This window comes from Bos mutus, chromosome 5 (genome assembly GCF_027580195.1).
Source record: "Bos mutus isolate GX-2022 chromosome 5, NWIPB_WYAK_1.1, whole genome shotgun sequence".
NCBI lineage: Eukaryota > Metazoa > Chordata > Mammalia > Artiodactyla > Bovidae > Bos > Bos mutus.
This window is the reverse complement of record NC_091621.1, coordinates 95,000,004-95,018,011: the sequence shown is the minus strand read 5'-3', so window position 1 is coordinate 95,018,011 and position 18,008 is coordinate 95,000,004. Positions and strand designations below refer to the sequence as shown.

At 41.7% G+C, this 18,008-nt stretch overlaps 1 protein-coding gene across 3 annotated transcripts in view; it reads left to right on the top strand.

Moving 5' to 3' along the window:
* Window positions 1-18,008, top strand: part of TMTC1 (transmembrane O-mannosyltransferase targeting cadherins 1) — a 315,120-nt gene that overhangs the window by 10,779 nt on the left and 286,333 nt on the right. For all 3 annotated transcript variants that reach the window (XM_005894561.2, XM_070371267.1, XM_070371266.1), the window contains exon 2: window positions 12,730-12,907. In XM_005894561.2, the coding sequence (XP_005894623.2) occupies window positions 12,730-12,907 (178 nt within the window). The remainder of the gene's footprint in view (window positions 1-12,729; window positions 12,908-18,008) is intronic.

The window sequence follows — 18,008 nt, the reverse complement described above, 5'->3', positions numbered from 1 at the left end:
AAGCACCTGGAACAGTGCCTGACATGCAACGTAGATAGGAGCTTGATAAATTAATTGTTTAAATCATGTTTGTGAATGCCCTACTTCTTCAGGTAAATGTTTAGGTAGGTAAATATTCAGTTAATGATTTAGGTAGGGCTACACCTTTACAGGGTTTCCCATGTAGCTCAGCAGTAAAGAATCTGCCTGCCAATGCAGGATGTCCCTGGGTTGTGACGATCCCTGGAGGAGGGAATGGCAACCCACTCCAGAATTCTTGCCTGAAGAATCTAAAGGAGAGAGGAGCCTGGTGGGCTACAGTTCATGGGGTCACAGAGTCGGACATCACCTAGCGACTAAACAATGGCAACAACACCCTTACAAGGTAGAGGGAAAAGTCTGCTGGACTTATTTCTTGGCTTATGTATCTTTTTCCCTTCCTCCATCAAAGACAAAAGTGGGAGCAGACCAGGAATTTGCTGGACACGCAGAGAGTTGCAGTGGGTCCTACTTACTAGGAGGTGAAGGGGCAGCTCTGATCCTGAAAGGGCTCCTATGGCTCTGCTGTAATCTGCTAAGACCGTGACCCTCTGTGGAGAGGGAGAATGAGATCTTTTGCACTTTTAAATCATAAGCTTCTTTTGTGGCAGATTGAAGCATTATGGTTGGGGGTTGCTTGCTGTAAACTGGACACAATTCTGGCAAACCTCAGAATTACATGGGATTCTCTCCACACCCTGCTCATGAAGACCCAAATTCCTCCATGCCAGTGTCCTGCTATCTGTAATGAAAGGCCATTTTTTTTTCCAGTTAATGAGTTAGACAATGAAATATCATTTCTGGTTGGATTAAATGGAGTATGCGTGTGTGTGTGTGTGCACTAAGTCACTTTAGTCGTGTCTAACTCTGCGACTCCACAGATTATGGTAGCTCGCCAGGCTCCTCTGTCCATGGGATTCTCCAGGCAAGAATACTGGAGGGAAATGCCATGCCCTCACCTCCTCCAGGGGATCTTTCCAACCCAGGGATCGAACCTAAGTCTCATGTCTCATGCATTGGCAGGTGGGTTCTTTACCACCAGGGCCACCTGAGAAGCCCACATGGGGTATAAGGACCTGAAAATACTTTCTCAAGGGTGCTATGGTTAAGTGGGAGAGACTTCCTCTTCCCTGCAGCTGTGCAAGAATTTGTCTGGCCTTTCCCCAGATTTCTGGGAAGGAGCTTCTAAACTATTCGAGTTTCCAGAGTGATAGGAGTGATTTTGTTGTTCATGGGGACTCCCTGGGACCACACCTGAGTTTACGCTAAGGAGGAGTTGATTCACGGTGGGCCTCCAGATAGCCTTAGAATGCAGGTGGTCCTGCTGGAAAGACTAGTCTTATGATTCAAGAGTTGGGACTTGGAGCCAGATGATTTTTGTTTCTAAGCCAGGCTGGCTGGTAATGGTGCTGTGGCACTGGCTATTGAGAAAAGGACGTTATTGTGAGGTCAAGCAGCAAGGAGACAGCAAGCAGGGTTCAAGCTTTTAGGGTTAGTGGAGGAGGGTCGGTGTGCAGAAGCCCTGTTGGGTGGTTTGGATTGGAGAACTTTGTTACTTGGCCTTTGTTACTTGGCTAAGGTGTGATGAAGGGGTGTCATACCGGATCTTCCTGAACAATGGATCGTTCACTTCTGAAAGGTGTTCAGGTTGCAGTCATGTTCCTGTCTTTTAGTTCCCTATTGGGGGTTGGAGGGTAGGGTTGAGAGCAGAGAAACTTTGGTTCTGGGCATTATCTGAAGTCACAATTTTCTCCTAAGAGCATGCCTCAGCTGCATGACTTGTGGTTTTATTCTGTTGTCTCTGAAAAACACCTTGGTGTCTTGTTAGAAACAGCATGGGGCCAGTTTGAGCTGATTCTGCAGTTACAGTATCTAGGAAGGCCCTACCCTCCAACCTCTGGGAAGGGAAAGGGGTGCTGGAGTGGCCAGTGCTGGAATCAGTTAGCTTCCCCACTGAAACCCTGGTTAAGTTTGGTTGTGATTTCCTGGTTGGCAGTTCTACATCAGTGTGCTGAGGGGCTGATGTGTCCTGAAGACACAGAGGGCTCGTGCTTAGGACCCTTTCAGACTTGGGCCCCATGGGTCTTTATTTTTTTTCTATCAGTTTTGGTTCATATCTTTTATATTAAAACTGTAATCGTAAAAGAGTATCATGCTTGGAGTGGGAGGTAGGAGGGAGGTTTAAGACGGAGGGGACATACATATATTCTTGTTGTTACATTGCAGAAACCAATACTATATTGTAAAGCAGTTATACTCTAATTAAAAATAAAGACATCAATTAAAAAAAAAAAGTATTATGCTTTCCTGAATTCTATGAGTCATTCTTACAAATTGTTTAATCTAAGGGCGGCATGGGAACCCCTGAATTTGTGGCTGGGAGGTCAGAGGTGCAGGTGGTCTGGTGTCTGACGTGAGGGAGTCTTGGGCAGGGCTGTGTCAGGTAGTTGGTGTCTGAATGGCATTGCATCCAGGAACTCCACCAAACATACATACCTTGAAAAGAAAGAAACCCATTTCCTTAAAATTGACAGGTCAGATATAATTATATTATGTTTGGTGTTGATGTGTTAATTTTTATTCTTTGTGGACTCCCATTTTCTGGGACTTGCTTCCTTCTATGGCCTCTGATCTTCCTGCCCTGTTTCCCCACCCTTTCTTTGCTCAAACAGTGACTGTGGCCTCCTCCTGACCCGCTCCATGCAGCCTGGTCCTTCCCTACAGCTTCTTCAGAGCTGGGGTGGGAGGCGGGGTGGAGGGTGTATATTGTGCCTTTGCCTCAGGGCACTGTCTCATCTCCGCACTCTTGTTTGCACCGGTGCCTGTGAATCACATCCTTTGGTTCTTTAGAGACATGAAGTGATGCTGATTTGTTGATTTATTCCTGGTACTGGAGGGAATGCAGAAGAAAAGCAACCAAAATGATGAAGGGCCTAAGGGACAGGCCTTAGAGGAAAAATGAGAAGATCCAGATGTTGTTGTTTATTGGCTGAATGATCTAAGAAGACTATGGGAAGCACTTAGAAGCATTTGAGAGCTGTAATGAAGGCAGGAGATGAGAAGAAGAAAAATGAGTGGTGAGAGAGGAAGACAGGAGAATTAGTACTGGGCTGTGGAAAGTCACCAGGGAAGTGTGGGAGAAGCCATCACTTGAGACACCAAAAACAGAAGATGAGGGGTACATTTAGTTTTTTCTTTCCCCCGTTTATGGTTTTTACTGGAGAAGAATGTATGTTATGTTATTGCTGAGAAACCTGGATTTTTTTTCTGGTAAACATAGCAACCATGTGCAGCTTTCCCTTAAGCTTTGAGATCTGAGCATTACAGTTCTGAGTATCACCTGTCTTGAATTATTGGGTTGCTTAGGGCAGATCTCTGGGCCCTGTCTCAGATCTGCTAGCTTAGAATATTTTGGGATGGGATCAGGGAATCAGCAATTGTAACCAGCACACTGGTGATTGAGAATCCCGGGAAGCCCTGCGACTCAGTGGGGCCTATGTTTAATGAGGTTGAAATGCCAAAATCTGCCTGGCATAACAGAGAAAGGAATCCAGAAGCTCGTTGAGGTGGGAACATTGAGGTCCATTCATCACATCGTCTACACACACCTTTCTTGTACCCCCTATCCTGCATCCCCTGAGAGGGCCAAATGCTTCTCTCTGCACTGAGGCATTGAGAAATACATAAATAGGAGAGTGCCTGCAAGGTTGGGAAGCTCTGTGGCATTTCTTTGCTGTTGGCCAAGTGTGATGTGGGAGATGCTGCCACTGCGGCGGGCTTTCTGACTCCAGTGGGGTTGATGGGACCCTGGAGTTCCAGAGGCCGGGTGGCAGAGCTTAGCGGCCAAAGTCTAGGTGAGAGCATTGACATGGCAGGCACGAGGATGTGGTGAAAACTGGAATGTTGTGACCCACAGGAATGGTGACGTGAAGCGGACAGGCAGCCCTCTTAAATCTTACTTGACCTATTTATATAACCAGGAAAATTCCAGGTTCAGGGCCCCAAACTAGACTTGAGTCACCACAATGGAGAGCCAAGACCTCACACAGTTTCCATACCCCTGCCAGTTCACTAAGGTATGGCTCTTTGACTGAAATAGAGTTGGGGTCCCCTTGGGGATGGACCCTAGTATATTCTCAAGCAGAAGTCTCTTCCAGAGATATACTTGCTTTTATTTTCTTCGTTTACATAGGTGTTTTTCAAGAGGGAAATTAAAGTGATGGGCTTTATCTGGAAAGTGATGGGCTTTGCCTGGAAAATCCCATGGATGGAGAAGCCTGGTAGGCTGCAGTCCTGGGATCATGAAGAGTTGGACACGACTGAGTGACTTCACTTTCTCTTTTCACTTTCATGCATTGGAGAAGGAAATGGCAACCCATTCCAGTGTTCTTGCCTGGAGAATCCCAGGGATGGGGGAGCCTGGTGGGCTGCCGTCTCTGGGGTCACATAGAGTCGGACACGACTGAAGTGACTTAGCAGCAGCAGCAGCAGTCTGTGAAAGTGTGGATTCAGTTCAGTTCAGTCGCTCAGTCGTGTCTGACTCTGCAACCCCATGAACCGCAGCATGCCAGGCCTCCGTGTCCATCACCAACTCCCGGAGTTTACTCAAACTTGTGTCCATTGAGTCGGTGATGCGATCCAACCATCTCATCCTCTGTCGTCCCCCTCTCCTCCTGCCCTCAATCTTTCCCAGCATCAGGGTCTTTTCCAACGAGTCAGGTCTTTGCATCAGGTGGCCGAAGTATTGGAGTTTCAGCTTCAACATCAGTCCCTCCAGTGAACACCCAGGACTGATCTCCTTTAGGATGTACTGGTTGGATCTCCTTTCGGTCCAAGGGACTCTCAAGAGTCTTCTCCAACACCACAGTTCAAAAACATCAATTCTTTGGTGCTCAGCTTTCTTTATAGTCCAACTCTCATATCCATACATGAGTACTAGAAAAACCATAGCCTTGATTAGAAGGAACTTTGTTGACACAGTAATGTCTCTGCTTTCTAATATGCTGTCTAGGTTGGTCATAACTTTCCTTCCAAGGAGTAAGCGCCTTCTAATTTCATGGGTGCAATCACCATCTGCAGTGATTTTGGAACCCCAAAAATAAAGCCACTGTTTCCACTGTTCCCCTGTCTATTTGACATGAAGTGATGGGACCAGATGCCATGATCTTCATTTTCTGAATGTTGAGCTTTAAGCCAACTTTTTCACTCACCTCTTTAAATTTCATCAAGAGGCTCTTTAGTTCTTTTTCACTTTCTACCATAAGGGTGCTGTCATCTGCATATCTGAGGTTATTGATATTTCTCCCGGCAGTCTTGGTTCCAGCTTGTGCTTCATCCAGCCCAGCATTTGTGATGATGTATTCTGCATCTAAGTTAAATAAACAGGGTGACAATATACAGCCTTGACATATTCCTTTTCCTATTTGGAACCAGTCTGCTGTTCCATGTCCAGTTCTAACTGTTGCTTCCTGACCTGCATACAGGTTTCTCAAGAGGCAGGTCAGGTGGTCTGGTATTCCCATTTCTTTCAAGATTTTCCACAGTTTCTTGTGATCCACACAGTCAAAGGCTTTGGCATAGTCAATAAAGCAGAAATAGATGTTTTTCTGGAAATTTCTTGCTTTTTCGATGATCCATTGGATATTGGCAATTTGATCTCTGGTTCCTCTGCCTTTTCTAAAACCAGCTTGAACATCTGGAAGTTCAGGGTTCATGTATTGCTGAAGCCTGGCTTGGAGAATTTTGAGCATTATTTTACTAGCTTGTGAGATGAGTGCAATTGTGTGGTAGTTCGAGCATTCTTTGGCATTGCCTTTCTTTGATCATTCAGGTATGACTTCAACCAAATCCCTTATGATTATACAATGGAAGTGATAAACAGATTTAAGGGACTAGATCTGATAGATAGAGTGCCTGATGAACTATGGACGGAGGTTCGTGACATTGTATAAGAAACAGGGATCAAGACCATCCCCAAGAAAAAGAAATGCAAAAAAGCAAAATGGCTGTCTGAGGAGGCCTTACAAATAGCTGTGAAAAGAAGAGAAGGGAAAGGCAAAGGAGAAAAGGAAAGATATACCCATTTGAATGCAGAGTTCCAAAGAATAGCAAGGAGAGATAAGAAAGCCTTCCTCAGTGATCAGTGCAAAGAAAGAGAGGAAAGCAATAGAATGGGAAAGACTAGAGATCTCTTCAAGAAAATTAGAGATATCAAGGGAACATATCATGCAAAGATGGGCTCAATAAAGGACAGAAATGGTATGGACCTAACAGAAGCAGAAGAGTGTGCATTACTGGGGGCAAAAACAATGAGTCTTTTTCTCCCCTCCTCACCCCTCCTGTGACTACTCGGAGCCACACTGTGTGACCCTGTGGTCTTTCCTGGGGACTGGTGCCCTCCGATTGCTGTGTGCTGCATGTGCCCCCTCCCTTTTCTGGGCGGTTTTACAAGGAGGCAGAGGAGTTCAGACGGAGAACGGGCTGTTTGCGTTTTATCTGCCAAAGTCTGGAAGGCTTTCAGCCAGGCAGACATGACTATTAAGATTTTTTTAGGAAAAAAGTTATATTTCCTACTGCTTGGCCTAGTTTTAAATTAGAAATGAAAGTTAAATCAAGTAAACTTAGAGATTAGTTGAGAAGAAAGGAAAAGATGTTTTTTTTTTCCAACCTCCAGCTTAACGTCAGTTTATTTGTTCATTCATAAACCTTTATTTAGAACCTACTGTGCTCCAACTGAGATGGATACCATGACAAAAATGTTAATTTCTAACAATGAAGGAAAAATTCTCATAACACTTGAGGGATATAGTAAATGAGTTTTTAAAAACTGATTATATGCTGTAATGGAAGTACATTCATGGTGACATGAAACCTGAGATTGTTCTCTGTAGATGGTATTTAAGGTAAGCTGTTGTCAGGCTTCTGTGTGAACATTCCTGCTTATCCCACCACTGATTTTAGTTTTAGATATTACATTTTTCTTTGAGCTGAAGTCTGCCCCCCAGTAGTTGGAAGACCCCATGGCAAATTATGAGTACTTGAACCACCTAAATTGGCACCCAGGTATTTCCACGCAGCCATGGAGGCCCAGAGTTGCCACGTCTTTTAAGATTTGAAGAAAAGTTGGAATTTTTATATGAAATCACCTGTTTTATTGTGTGATAGCACATACCAGGGATAGACACTGGGAATAAAGCTGTAAATATGCCAAAGAGCCTTTCCCCTGAAAAACTGGTTTCATACCTGTCTGTCATCTTTCTGCAGGCTAAGCATTACCCGTTCCTCAAACCTACTTCCCTGAGACATCAGTTTGAGACTCCCTCCCCCAGCATCCTGAAGCTGTCCTGTGAAGGTGCTCCAGCATTTAAGTAACACCCTGAGGGGCTGCTGCCCTGTGTTGGATATCACCCCCTTCCCTCTCCCATCCACAGGGAGAACGCCTCTATCTGCCTTATCTCAGTACCTGGTAGGTTCTCCTGCTGCTGGAATTCTCTCACTATGAAGTACTTTCTCTCTTTCTCCTACTATGCTATTAACTCCTTGGTGGCAGGTGCCATGTCTTCTGTTTGTTCTTCTGGGCCCTACATTGTACCCAGCAACTAGCAGGTGTTCAGTAAATATCTGTTAGAGTGCATTGAAATGAAAAATACTGACTTAGGCAGTTCCCTGACTATCGGTGTTGGTGCTTTGGTCTGTTTGATAGCTAGGACACAGTAACTCTGACTTTGGGGTAGACTTAACAACCCTTGGACAATACCACATGTAGAGTTTTAATCTGGATTGCAAGGATTTTGTTCTGTTTTGTGTCTAAAAGTGGGTCTTTACTGTTAGCCATATTCTGTCTAATTGTTAGAATTAGATGTCAATTTTCATCATTTAAGCTCTTTGTGAAGCTCAGTCTTCAGTACAGTTTCTCTCCTTCCCTGATACAGGCCACGTGCAGGCTTGGTTAGCATACACTACGGATTCATTTAAGCCTTTGATAAAAATATTGGACAGACCAGAGATATTATCAGAATGCTGTGACATACCCTGGAGGTCTCCAGCCAAGGAGACATTGATTTAGTATTCACCACTCTCTGTTAGCTCATATCTATTTTATTCTGCCTTGTATGCCAGGAGATTCTGAGAGGTCCTATTTAATGACATTCTTAAAGATGTAACATGTCTATCACACCCCTCTCCAGAAGTTAATCAGTTAAATCCCTTTTTGTGAACCTGTAGTAACTCAGAATCAGATATTCTTTTTCCAGTCCCCACACATAGGATATACTCAAAAATTTTGTTACCATTTCATCTTAAACTTACTTAGCTATCATTTAGAGAGTTCAAGCTCCATCTTTTTAGATAATTTGGGAAATTCTCATAACTAGATTTTTGGTGACTTCTCAAAACTTAGATTAAGGTACCAGGTGAGGGGCTTTCACACTGTTACCTTATCTGTACAGTGGTTCCACATTCAGCAACTTATTTTTATATTTTTGGATCTAATTGAATTCATTTGCAACACCAAATACTCCCTTATAATCAATTTCCAGAAATAATCTATATGGATAACATCTGCACATTTTTAGATATGATACATATAGATACATGGATGAGTCATACCTACTATTTTATATCATTTTGGAAGGGGAAAGGAGTGTATGTTAAGTATCTCATAAACATGTCATAACATAGTAATAACATCATCTTTAATGATGCTTTTACTTGTTAAATGGTTGAATAACAAATAAATTGGAAAAATAGCAAGTCCTTTGTCTTAAAAAAAAAAAAAACCTGCTATTATTTGTAATCCAGGGTTATGATTTAAAGTATATCATCGGTGGGAATGTGCTCAGTCACTCAGTTGTTTCTGACTCTTTGTGACCCTGTGGACTGTAGCCCACCAGGCTCCTCTCTGTCCATGGGATTTCCAGGCAAGAATACTGGAGTGTGTTGCCATTTCCTCCTCCAGGGAATAGATAAATACATAGAGGTTTATTAGATGTTTTGCCATCTCTGTGTTGCCATTTTTATAATTAACACAATCTTTGTACATTAACAGGAAAATTCCTCTTTCTTCCTCTGCTTATACTCACAAGATTTCTAACACCAGATATGTGGGTTTACTCCTACACCAAACAATTCTCTCACACTTGCTGGGTGTCCTGGAGTTCAATTCAATTTGGACACTGTCTACCTGGAGTTAACATCAGATCCCCCAGGCTAAGGGCTCAGTTCTGCAAGAGTGTCCCTACTTCAGATGGCAATCACAAGTACTGGTCCTCAGGTTACTCACATTTATGTCTGACTTGGCCACAAGTTGGGTCTTCCCTGGTGACTCAGATGGTAAAGAATCTCTCTGTGATGCAGAAGACCCAGTTTGACCCCTGCATCAGGAAGATCCCCTAGAGAAGGGAATGGCTACCAGCTCCAGTATTCTTGGCCTGGAGAATTCCATGGACAGAGGAACCTGGCAGGCTACAGTCTCTGGGGGTCTCAAAGAGTTGGACACGACCGAGAGACTAACACTTTTACTTTTTGGCTACAAGTTGGGGTTTCCCATGACCTCCCCCTTCAGACTTGATAATTTGCTATAATGGCTCACAGAACTCAGGAAAACCAGTCTATTATATAAAGAAGGGCATGATAAACGGTACAGATAATAGCCAGATGAAGAAATGTATCAGGCAGAGCCTGGAGAGTCCTGAATACAGGAGCTTCTGTCCCTGTGGAGTTGGGTTCTATCACTCTGCTGGCACGTTGACGTGTTCACCAACCTGGAAGGCTTCCAAAACCCATAGTTCTGGGAACTTTTTTGGAAGTGTCATCATGTAGGCATGATCAATTATTAGCTCAGTCTCCCTCAATTCTCCTCTTCCTGAGGATGGGGGTGGACTAAAAGTTCCAAGCTTCTAATCACATGTGGTCTTTCTCGTGACCACCTCCCATCCCGAAGCCACCCAGGAGCCTGGTAAGAATCACCTTGTTAAGACAAAAGTCACTCTTATCTCCTAGGGAATTCTAGGAGATTTAGGAGTTCTGTGTCAGGAACCAGAGCCAAACACCAAGTATTAGAACAAAAGGTGCTCCCAGTGCTCTTATCACTTAGGAAACTGCAAGGAATTTAGGAGAGTGGTGCCAGGAACTTGGGGGCAGAGACCAAATATTAAAACAAAAGATATTTCTAGCACCTTTATCGCTTAGGAAATTACAAAGGTTTTAGGGTCTCTAACCAGGAGTTGGGATGAAGATCAAAATACATATTCTTATTGCATCACAGTATCACATATGTATGATGTGATATATATATATATATATTTGAATACTTTTCTGTTTTTTCCTTACAGAAAATTTCTAGAAGTGGAATTTTGGGGCAAAGGGTGTGCAATTTGTAAAGTCTTTTATATATATTGACAACCTAGAGACCTATCACATATGAGATTGCCTGTTTTCTCTCACTGAGATGAATGTGAATGAATTTTAAATGAATGGCTTAGCTGGTCTCGAAAACTCAGCCTGGTGAAGTGGAAACAATATAAAATTAACGTCAGGGGAGTGGGCTGTCGGGACCACCCCCACCTTCCCCGAGGACAGGGACTCAGTCTCATCCTTCTCACAGCTCCTCCATCCTGTGCTTTCTTTCTTTCTTTTTTAAAATCTTATTTATTTATTTAGTTTTGGCTGTACTGAGTCTTCATTGCTAAGCAGCTGCTGCTGCTGCTGCTGCTAAGTCGCTTCAGTCGTGTCCGACTCTGTGTGACCCCATAGATGGCAGCCCACCAGGCTCCATCTCCAGGCAAGAACACTGGAGTGGGTTGCCATTTCCTTCTCCAATGCATGAAAGCGAAAAGTGAAAGTGAAGTCGCTCAGTCATGTCCGACTCTTCATGATCCCATGGACTGCAGCTTACCAGGCTCCTCTGTCTATGGGATTTTCCAGGCAAGAGCACTGGAGTGGGATGCCATTGCCTTCTCCGATTGCTAAGCAGGCTACTTTCTAATTTTGGTGCAGACGCTTCTCATTGTGGTGGCTTCTCTTGCTGGGAAGCCTGGACTTTAGGGATCACGGGCTTCAGTCAGTGGGCTCAGGAGTTGAGGCTCTCGGGCTCCAGAGCACAGGTTCAGTAGCTGTGGTGCACCAGCTTAAGTGCTTTGCAGCATTTGGGATCTTCTCGGATGGGGGATCAAACTCATGTCGCCTGCATTGGCAGGTGGGTTCTTTACTACTGAGCCAGCAGGGAAGCCCCGTCCTGTGCTTTCTGATTCCCAGCAGCTCTCTCAGCGTGTGTAGGTCCTCTTGTCCTGGAATGGCAGGGATGCTGTTCTCCCTTCTTTAGCCGAACACACCAGTCCCCTTGTTCACGGCCCTTTCTTCTTTCCCTCTGAAGGAGGTATTTCACACCAGGTTCCTATCTTCAGCACCTTGGAGTGTGAGCAGATGCATAGGTCTGCAGCACAGCTGTCTTGAATTTTGCACTGAGCCCCTGGAGTTGGCCAGCAATTCATTTTTTTAAGGCTTAGTTGGGACCATGATTACTTCAGTGGAAATGAAAATTGAGTTGATTAGTGACTATGACATTTAGATTCGTGTGTCCAAATAAAGCTTGAGATGTTTAAAATTCTGTAAATTAAAGCTGAATCAACTCAAGTATTTAGAATATGCGTATGCCATTGCTAAAGTTGACTTTTAGATTCTCAGCTGTTTTTGGCAAAGCGGAGGTAGCTGTGTAAGAGAAGCAGATCAAGAGCATGAGGATAAAGATATGGAATTACTGTTTTGGTAAAATGGACTGGAGTCTACATGACTATAGACAGTACCACTTAGGGTGTGTGTGTTCTCCCAAGAGAGCCATTCCCTATGCAGTTACATTTTTTTCTATAACCCCACAGACTTATTTGAGGACATTATGTCCTATTCTTAACTTAAAGGCTACGTTCAGAAGTCTCTCTGTGAGTGTTTAAAATTTTGAACAACAAATTTCTCTTTTCATTGTGGTTCTCTTTTTATTTTCTTTTTGTTGTAATCCTGGAATTCAGATTCTGAGATTCTATAGGAATTGATGTTAGAGAACATTTAATACAAATTCTGAAATGCTATGCTCATTCTCACCCTTATATTAATAATTTCAGCTACAACTGGTAATGGTGGGTAGATGCCCTGGAGATGCTTTGTGGGGTGGTAATTAACAATGATTCCTTGTACATAATCTGGAAATTTGCTTCCTGGTGGCACTGTGGGTGAGAGAACACAGTCGTACTTGGTTTATCCCACCCTTGACCATAGGTGCCAGTTTCTCGGTCTCTTTCTCATCGCTGGTGACCATGGCTCCAACCTACAGCACTGAGGACTTGCCTGTGAACACTCAGCTGCTTAGGAAGAAGCAAGAAGCAAGAACACTCAGCTGTTAGTGAAGCAAGAGTTCTGGGAGGTGTTTGGACCAGCCAGGGAGTGAGGGAAAAAAGCGAGTGAGGGAAGAAAAGCATTCCACACCTGTCTGCCTTTTCAATGAGGCCACCAAGTTTTCTGAAGCAATATCATATTGCATTTACAAAGATTTCTGCAGATAGAAAATTTTTTAGGTAGGAAAAAACTTATATACAGAGTAACCTGATAGTGGAATCATTTAAAATAATTAAATAACTTACCTTTTAAAGTGATGGATTCCCTTTGCTTTCCTTGTGCTTACCTTCTGTTTGTAGCTAATTCGGTTTTTATTTGTTGTCACAGGCTAAACATCTTTATGACTGGCATGGACCCATTCTATTTCCACGCAGTAAATGTCATTTTACACTGCCTAGTGACCCTTGTGCTGATGTACACCTGTGACAAAACTGTCTTCAGGAATCGTGGACTTGCTTTTGTTACAGCGTTACTTTTTGCCGTGCATCCTGTTCACACAGAGGCGGTGAGTGTCATTGAGACTCAATGAAATAATGAAGCACAAAAGTCATCTTTTTCTCCTCTCAAAACCATGTGAATTTAAAGCTCTACTGAAGTGTTTATATATAAATCATTCTGCTTGACAACTTTTCTTTTTAAATGTTCTAATAGCCAATGCACCTCCAGGACTTAACTGCTTTTCTAAATAACCACTGTCATTATTACAGGTAGTCATAAATGACCACAGTTCTTTATTTGTGGAAAATTTAAGTCCTAATGTGTTTTAAACAGCAAGGGGCATTTTGAAATACTTAGCATGCTGAGTTATTGTTCCCGCTCTATGATTTTTTAACCTATTCTTGCTCTGCTTAATATTTATAACATTCACGATACAGAACTCTTAAGTGCTAGGGTTGTTTAGTCACTAAGTTGTATTGGACTTCTGGTGACCCCATGGACTGTAGCCCACCAGACTCCTTGTCCATGGGATTTCCCAGGCAAGAATACTGGAGTGGGTTGCCATTTCCTTCTCTAGGAGACTTTCCTGACCCAGGGATCAAACCCATGTCTCCTGCTTGGCAGGTGGATTCTTTACCACTGAGCCACTAGGAAGCCCAACAGCTGGGGGAAGACCATAAAAAGTTGAACTGACATTCTTCAAATTAAACACACATTCAAGACTTACCAATAGTTTTCCAAGTTATTTAGTATGAACTGTAGTTATTTGGAGGATGATGAGAAATGGGTTTAGAAAGTATAGATCTGGAGTCCTGTTTAAAATATGGGCTTAATCATGCACCAAGATGGTGTCATCTAGCCTGGCTTCACATCTCAGTAACCACAGCTGGTTTATTTTATGTATTGCTGAGGGTGGATGAAGACTTTCTAAGCAGTCCATGCCTACCACAGTTTTATAAGAATTGTCTCAAGAGTCACAGATTGCATCCAGGCATTTTCCTACAGTTCACATCCTACAGTTTACATCCAGACCTGAGAACCTGGGGGAAAAGTGTCAAGTTGATTCTCCTCTCCCTCTTCCCTTTTCAGTTGCCTTTTAATAAGGAATGTCTTGCATACATCAGAATCTTACTATGCCCCAGGGGTACAAATGGCACCATACAGTGAAACAATTTGATATATTGGTGTCAGCCACGTCTCCTCTAATTAAGGCATCATAAACCCAAAGTAGGTTTATGTCCTTTTCCGTCTATACATGTTTCTGTGTAGAAGGCAGCACTGTATTAGAAGTCGGGTAAGGTGGCCTGCAAGATGTTTATCATGGGGATGCATAATACTTTCATTTGATCTGAAGCAAGACGTCTGATTTGGCCAATTGGTTTGATGATGAGGACTGGTTAGGCCATATGATGGACATTTGCCACAAACAAAATTCAAAATCTGTAAGCCCAAGGTTTTGACACAAGTATATTTAGAGTGATAAGGAAGAAAATTATTTTTATAAACAATTACGTTGTTAAGTGTAATTTTCCCAGTCCTTTCTGAGTATTTTGGACTGAACAAGGTGCCTGTAAGTGGAGGGCTATAAAGTATACATAATAAGCCTTTGCAAAGTCTCAGTCAAGCCTTTTTTCCTTAGTTTTGAGAAACTATGAAAGCAAATGAATCCAATGACGGGTAACTTTAATGATTGGTACACTTCATTTATTTGCTTTCAACCAGGTTAAAGGAGAACCTGGAGCTGATAGATCATTAAACATTATGCAAGATGATAGATCGCTATGATTTTGCAGATAACTTGGGTGTTCAAAGAACTGTCACTGCTGTAACATGGTTACTTCTGTCCTCATTTATGTGAACTGCGTTCAAATACAAAAGCTACAAATAGAATTGATGCCTCATGCTTCCTTATTCTAACAAAAAGTAATATTTAGTCATAGATAAATGAATTTATTAAAAAAGCCTACACCTATATCATTGAGGACTATTCTTTATTTAATAATTTTTATCATTTTTTTCTAACATACGTATTTAGCAATTGAAAATAATACTAATTGGAATAATAATACAAAATTGAAAATTCAACAATTTTGAAAATTCAGAAAATTTAGGTGCTTTTGATCACAGGAACTTTAAAAAATTAATCTGATTATACATATATTTTTATTATAGAGTGAGATGATAAATAGAACATTTTAAAATGTAATTGCATAGCATATTAAGAAAAAAATGCTGAGGTGGAAATAAAATGGGAACATGATTTCAAGGGGAAAGGGCACGTGAAATGTCTCTCATTTAAAGAGCCTGTTCATATTTGTGTAAATGGAAGATGATGAGCTTCAAACTGCTGTGGTATGTTTCAGGTTCATTTGGTACATTCAAAACAGTAATATTATGGCCTATTTTAAAATATCAATTTCTAAAATGCACAGGAAGTTAAATCCTTTGAAGTATTTAAAATTATGATGAAAAACTTTAGATATGAATTTTAAAAGATAAGAGTAATGCATAAATTTTCAATATTATTGTTGGATGAAGAGAAATAATCAAGGACCACTACTCCTCGCCATATAGAACATATGACACTGGGTCAATGGCAATGTTTTAATCTAAGCCCATCGACTTCATTATGTTTCTGACAGTTTCTTAGATAGATTTGAAAATTCATGCTTAGAGGGTGTTGGGGAAAATTTGTGTAGGAAAGAACAAATGAGTAGAATAAGACCAGTCCTGATTCGGTGCTTGCAGAAAAGGAGAGCATAAAATTCAGTGTGATCATGAACTGATAGAGTTAGGTTGAAATCTAAGAAAAAGGGAAAATTCTGTTAGCAAAATGACCTTTAAGAAAGAGTTTCAACCAACTTTCATACTAATCGGGGAAAAAAAAAATCCATGGTAACACAATTATGGGGACAAAGCAGCCTGAGAGATGGACATTTATTTAGGGAAAAATTTTAAACTATTTGCATTTACAAGAAGATAGGGGAGGCATAAGAAAGTAAAGAAATTAGACCTACATAATACACTATACTGGAAAGTAAAATCTAGAGACCATTATTTAATTATAGATATTAGTTTAGGTTTCTAAAAAGGAGGACAGAGGAATAGTAAAAAAGAAATGTGTGTTATGAAAACAGTGATAAATGATTAAAAAAAAGAAAAACAGACCATAGTGTGGTGAAAGAATAATGTATATTCTACATTAGTAGAATATATACCCTCTCTGTTAAACAAGAATAAATATGGGACCATCAATTATGACAGGAAGGATAGTGGGTTTGAATTGGGGGGGAGGAAGGTTTAGTTTAAGCATGTTGATATGATTAACGATTTGTTTTCTTAATTATATAATCAACAAATTGTTAATGAGTACTTGTTTAGTACAGGTCCTGTGCCAGGTGCCAAGGGGATATGTGAATGGGCAGTGGGGTTCCCTACCCACAGTTTGTTCATAAGCCTCTAGAAAGCCAAAGAGCGTACACATAAAAACATACAAGACAAAGCAATATGTTCTAATAAAACTAGAATTTCAGTGAAGGAAAAATTATTTCCACCTTAAATAGAGATGAACAAATTAATTTATTTACTTAATTTTTCAATAAATATTTGAGTGACTGGAATCTAGTCAATCAATGCAGGGCTATACAGTGAATAAGATAGACTTTCCTCATTGAAAACCTTGTGATTCTTGGGTTTCCTGATAGTATATTTCTTGGGAAATTTATGGGTTTTTTCTTAACTCTGAATCATGAGAAAAATCAGTAGAGAAATTAGGAAAATGGGGGAAATCATTGAAATTATCCTATGAGAATTAAAACTTAAGTCATCACAGAGACATTACTGTTTGAAGGAATGCTCATATGTCAAATCAAAAACAAGAACAGGAAATGCTTACACACGGAGTTGAAGGTTAGGGTGAGCATTTCCAAGGCTGGAACAGAGTACTCGGGGAAAAATTGGTCGTGATCTAATCAGCATGTCAGCTTTCAGCTGTGGCTCTGTGTTAAGTGTGTGTTCCTGCTCAGTCTGACACCAGGAGAACTCATTTTGCAGATAACATAATTAATAACTTTGTACATATAGTATACTTCATACAAATCCTATGAGTGATAGTCCAAGAAGTAACAAGTTCTGGGGACAAATGAAGTCCTTAATTGGCAGTTTCCACTTGTGATTCTGTAAAGCTTGCTAAGAGAGCTGAACATTACATTATTTGAATTCAACTCAATTAGGTTCACTGATGTTTTTCAAATGTTTAAATATTTCTTAAAGGAATACATTTCCCAGGTTACAACTACCCAATTTGTGATGGAAACCTGCAGCTTGAGGGCAAAAATAATTACTGTCCATCTCTGTATTGATATCTTTGACCGGTCTTTCTGTACTTCCCAGCACCCTATGGTTCAGCCTCCATTGTTGTGGAATCAGGCCCAAGGGGCTGCAACTTATTTCATCTTTGCTTTCTGTTGCTCACTGCTGCCCCCTTTTCAGTAATCCATGCTGTCATCACTTTGTCTTGGCTCAGTGGGTAAAAATCCTCCTGCTATGCAGGAGATGTGAATTCAATCCGTGGGTGGGTCGGGAAGACGCCCTGGAGAAGGAAATGGCAATCCACTCCAGTATTCTTGCCTGGAAAATCCCATGGACAGAGGAGCCTAGCAGGCTACAGTCCATTGGGTCACAAAGAGTCAGACATGATTGAGCGACTAAACACACACCCACACACACACACACACACACACACTCATCACTTTATGCCTTCCCAGCCAGAAACGCCCACATGCTTACAGACCTCTCTTTCCTCTCCCTGGAATGCTGCATTCCCTTTCTGGCCCAGAATTCACATCTTCCTGTCTCGAGTTTCCTGAAGTCCTCTGTGCCTGACCTGTAAGTCCCAGTGAATACAACCAGCATTTCCACAAACCCTTCCTGGATCCTGCAGTCCAAATTAATCCCTTCAGTCTTCTGTGATTTCTCCCCTTTACAATGCATGCAGTTTCCTTGTAACTTCTTAATACCCTTTTTTGACTCCCCACCAGATACTAACTGCTTGGGGCAGGCTTTATCCCTCCAGCTGGCATAATATCTGGCAAAGAGGAGGCGCTTGGAAAATGTTTGTTGAAGGGAGTGATACATGTAATTACTGAACAAGATGACATTGACAAATT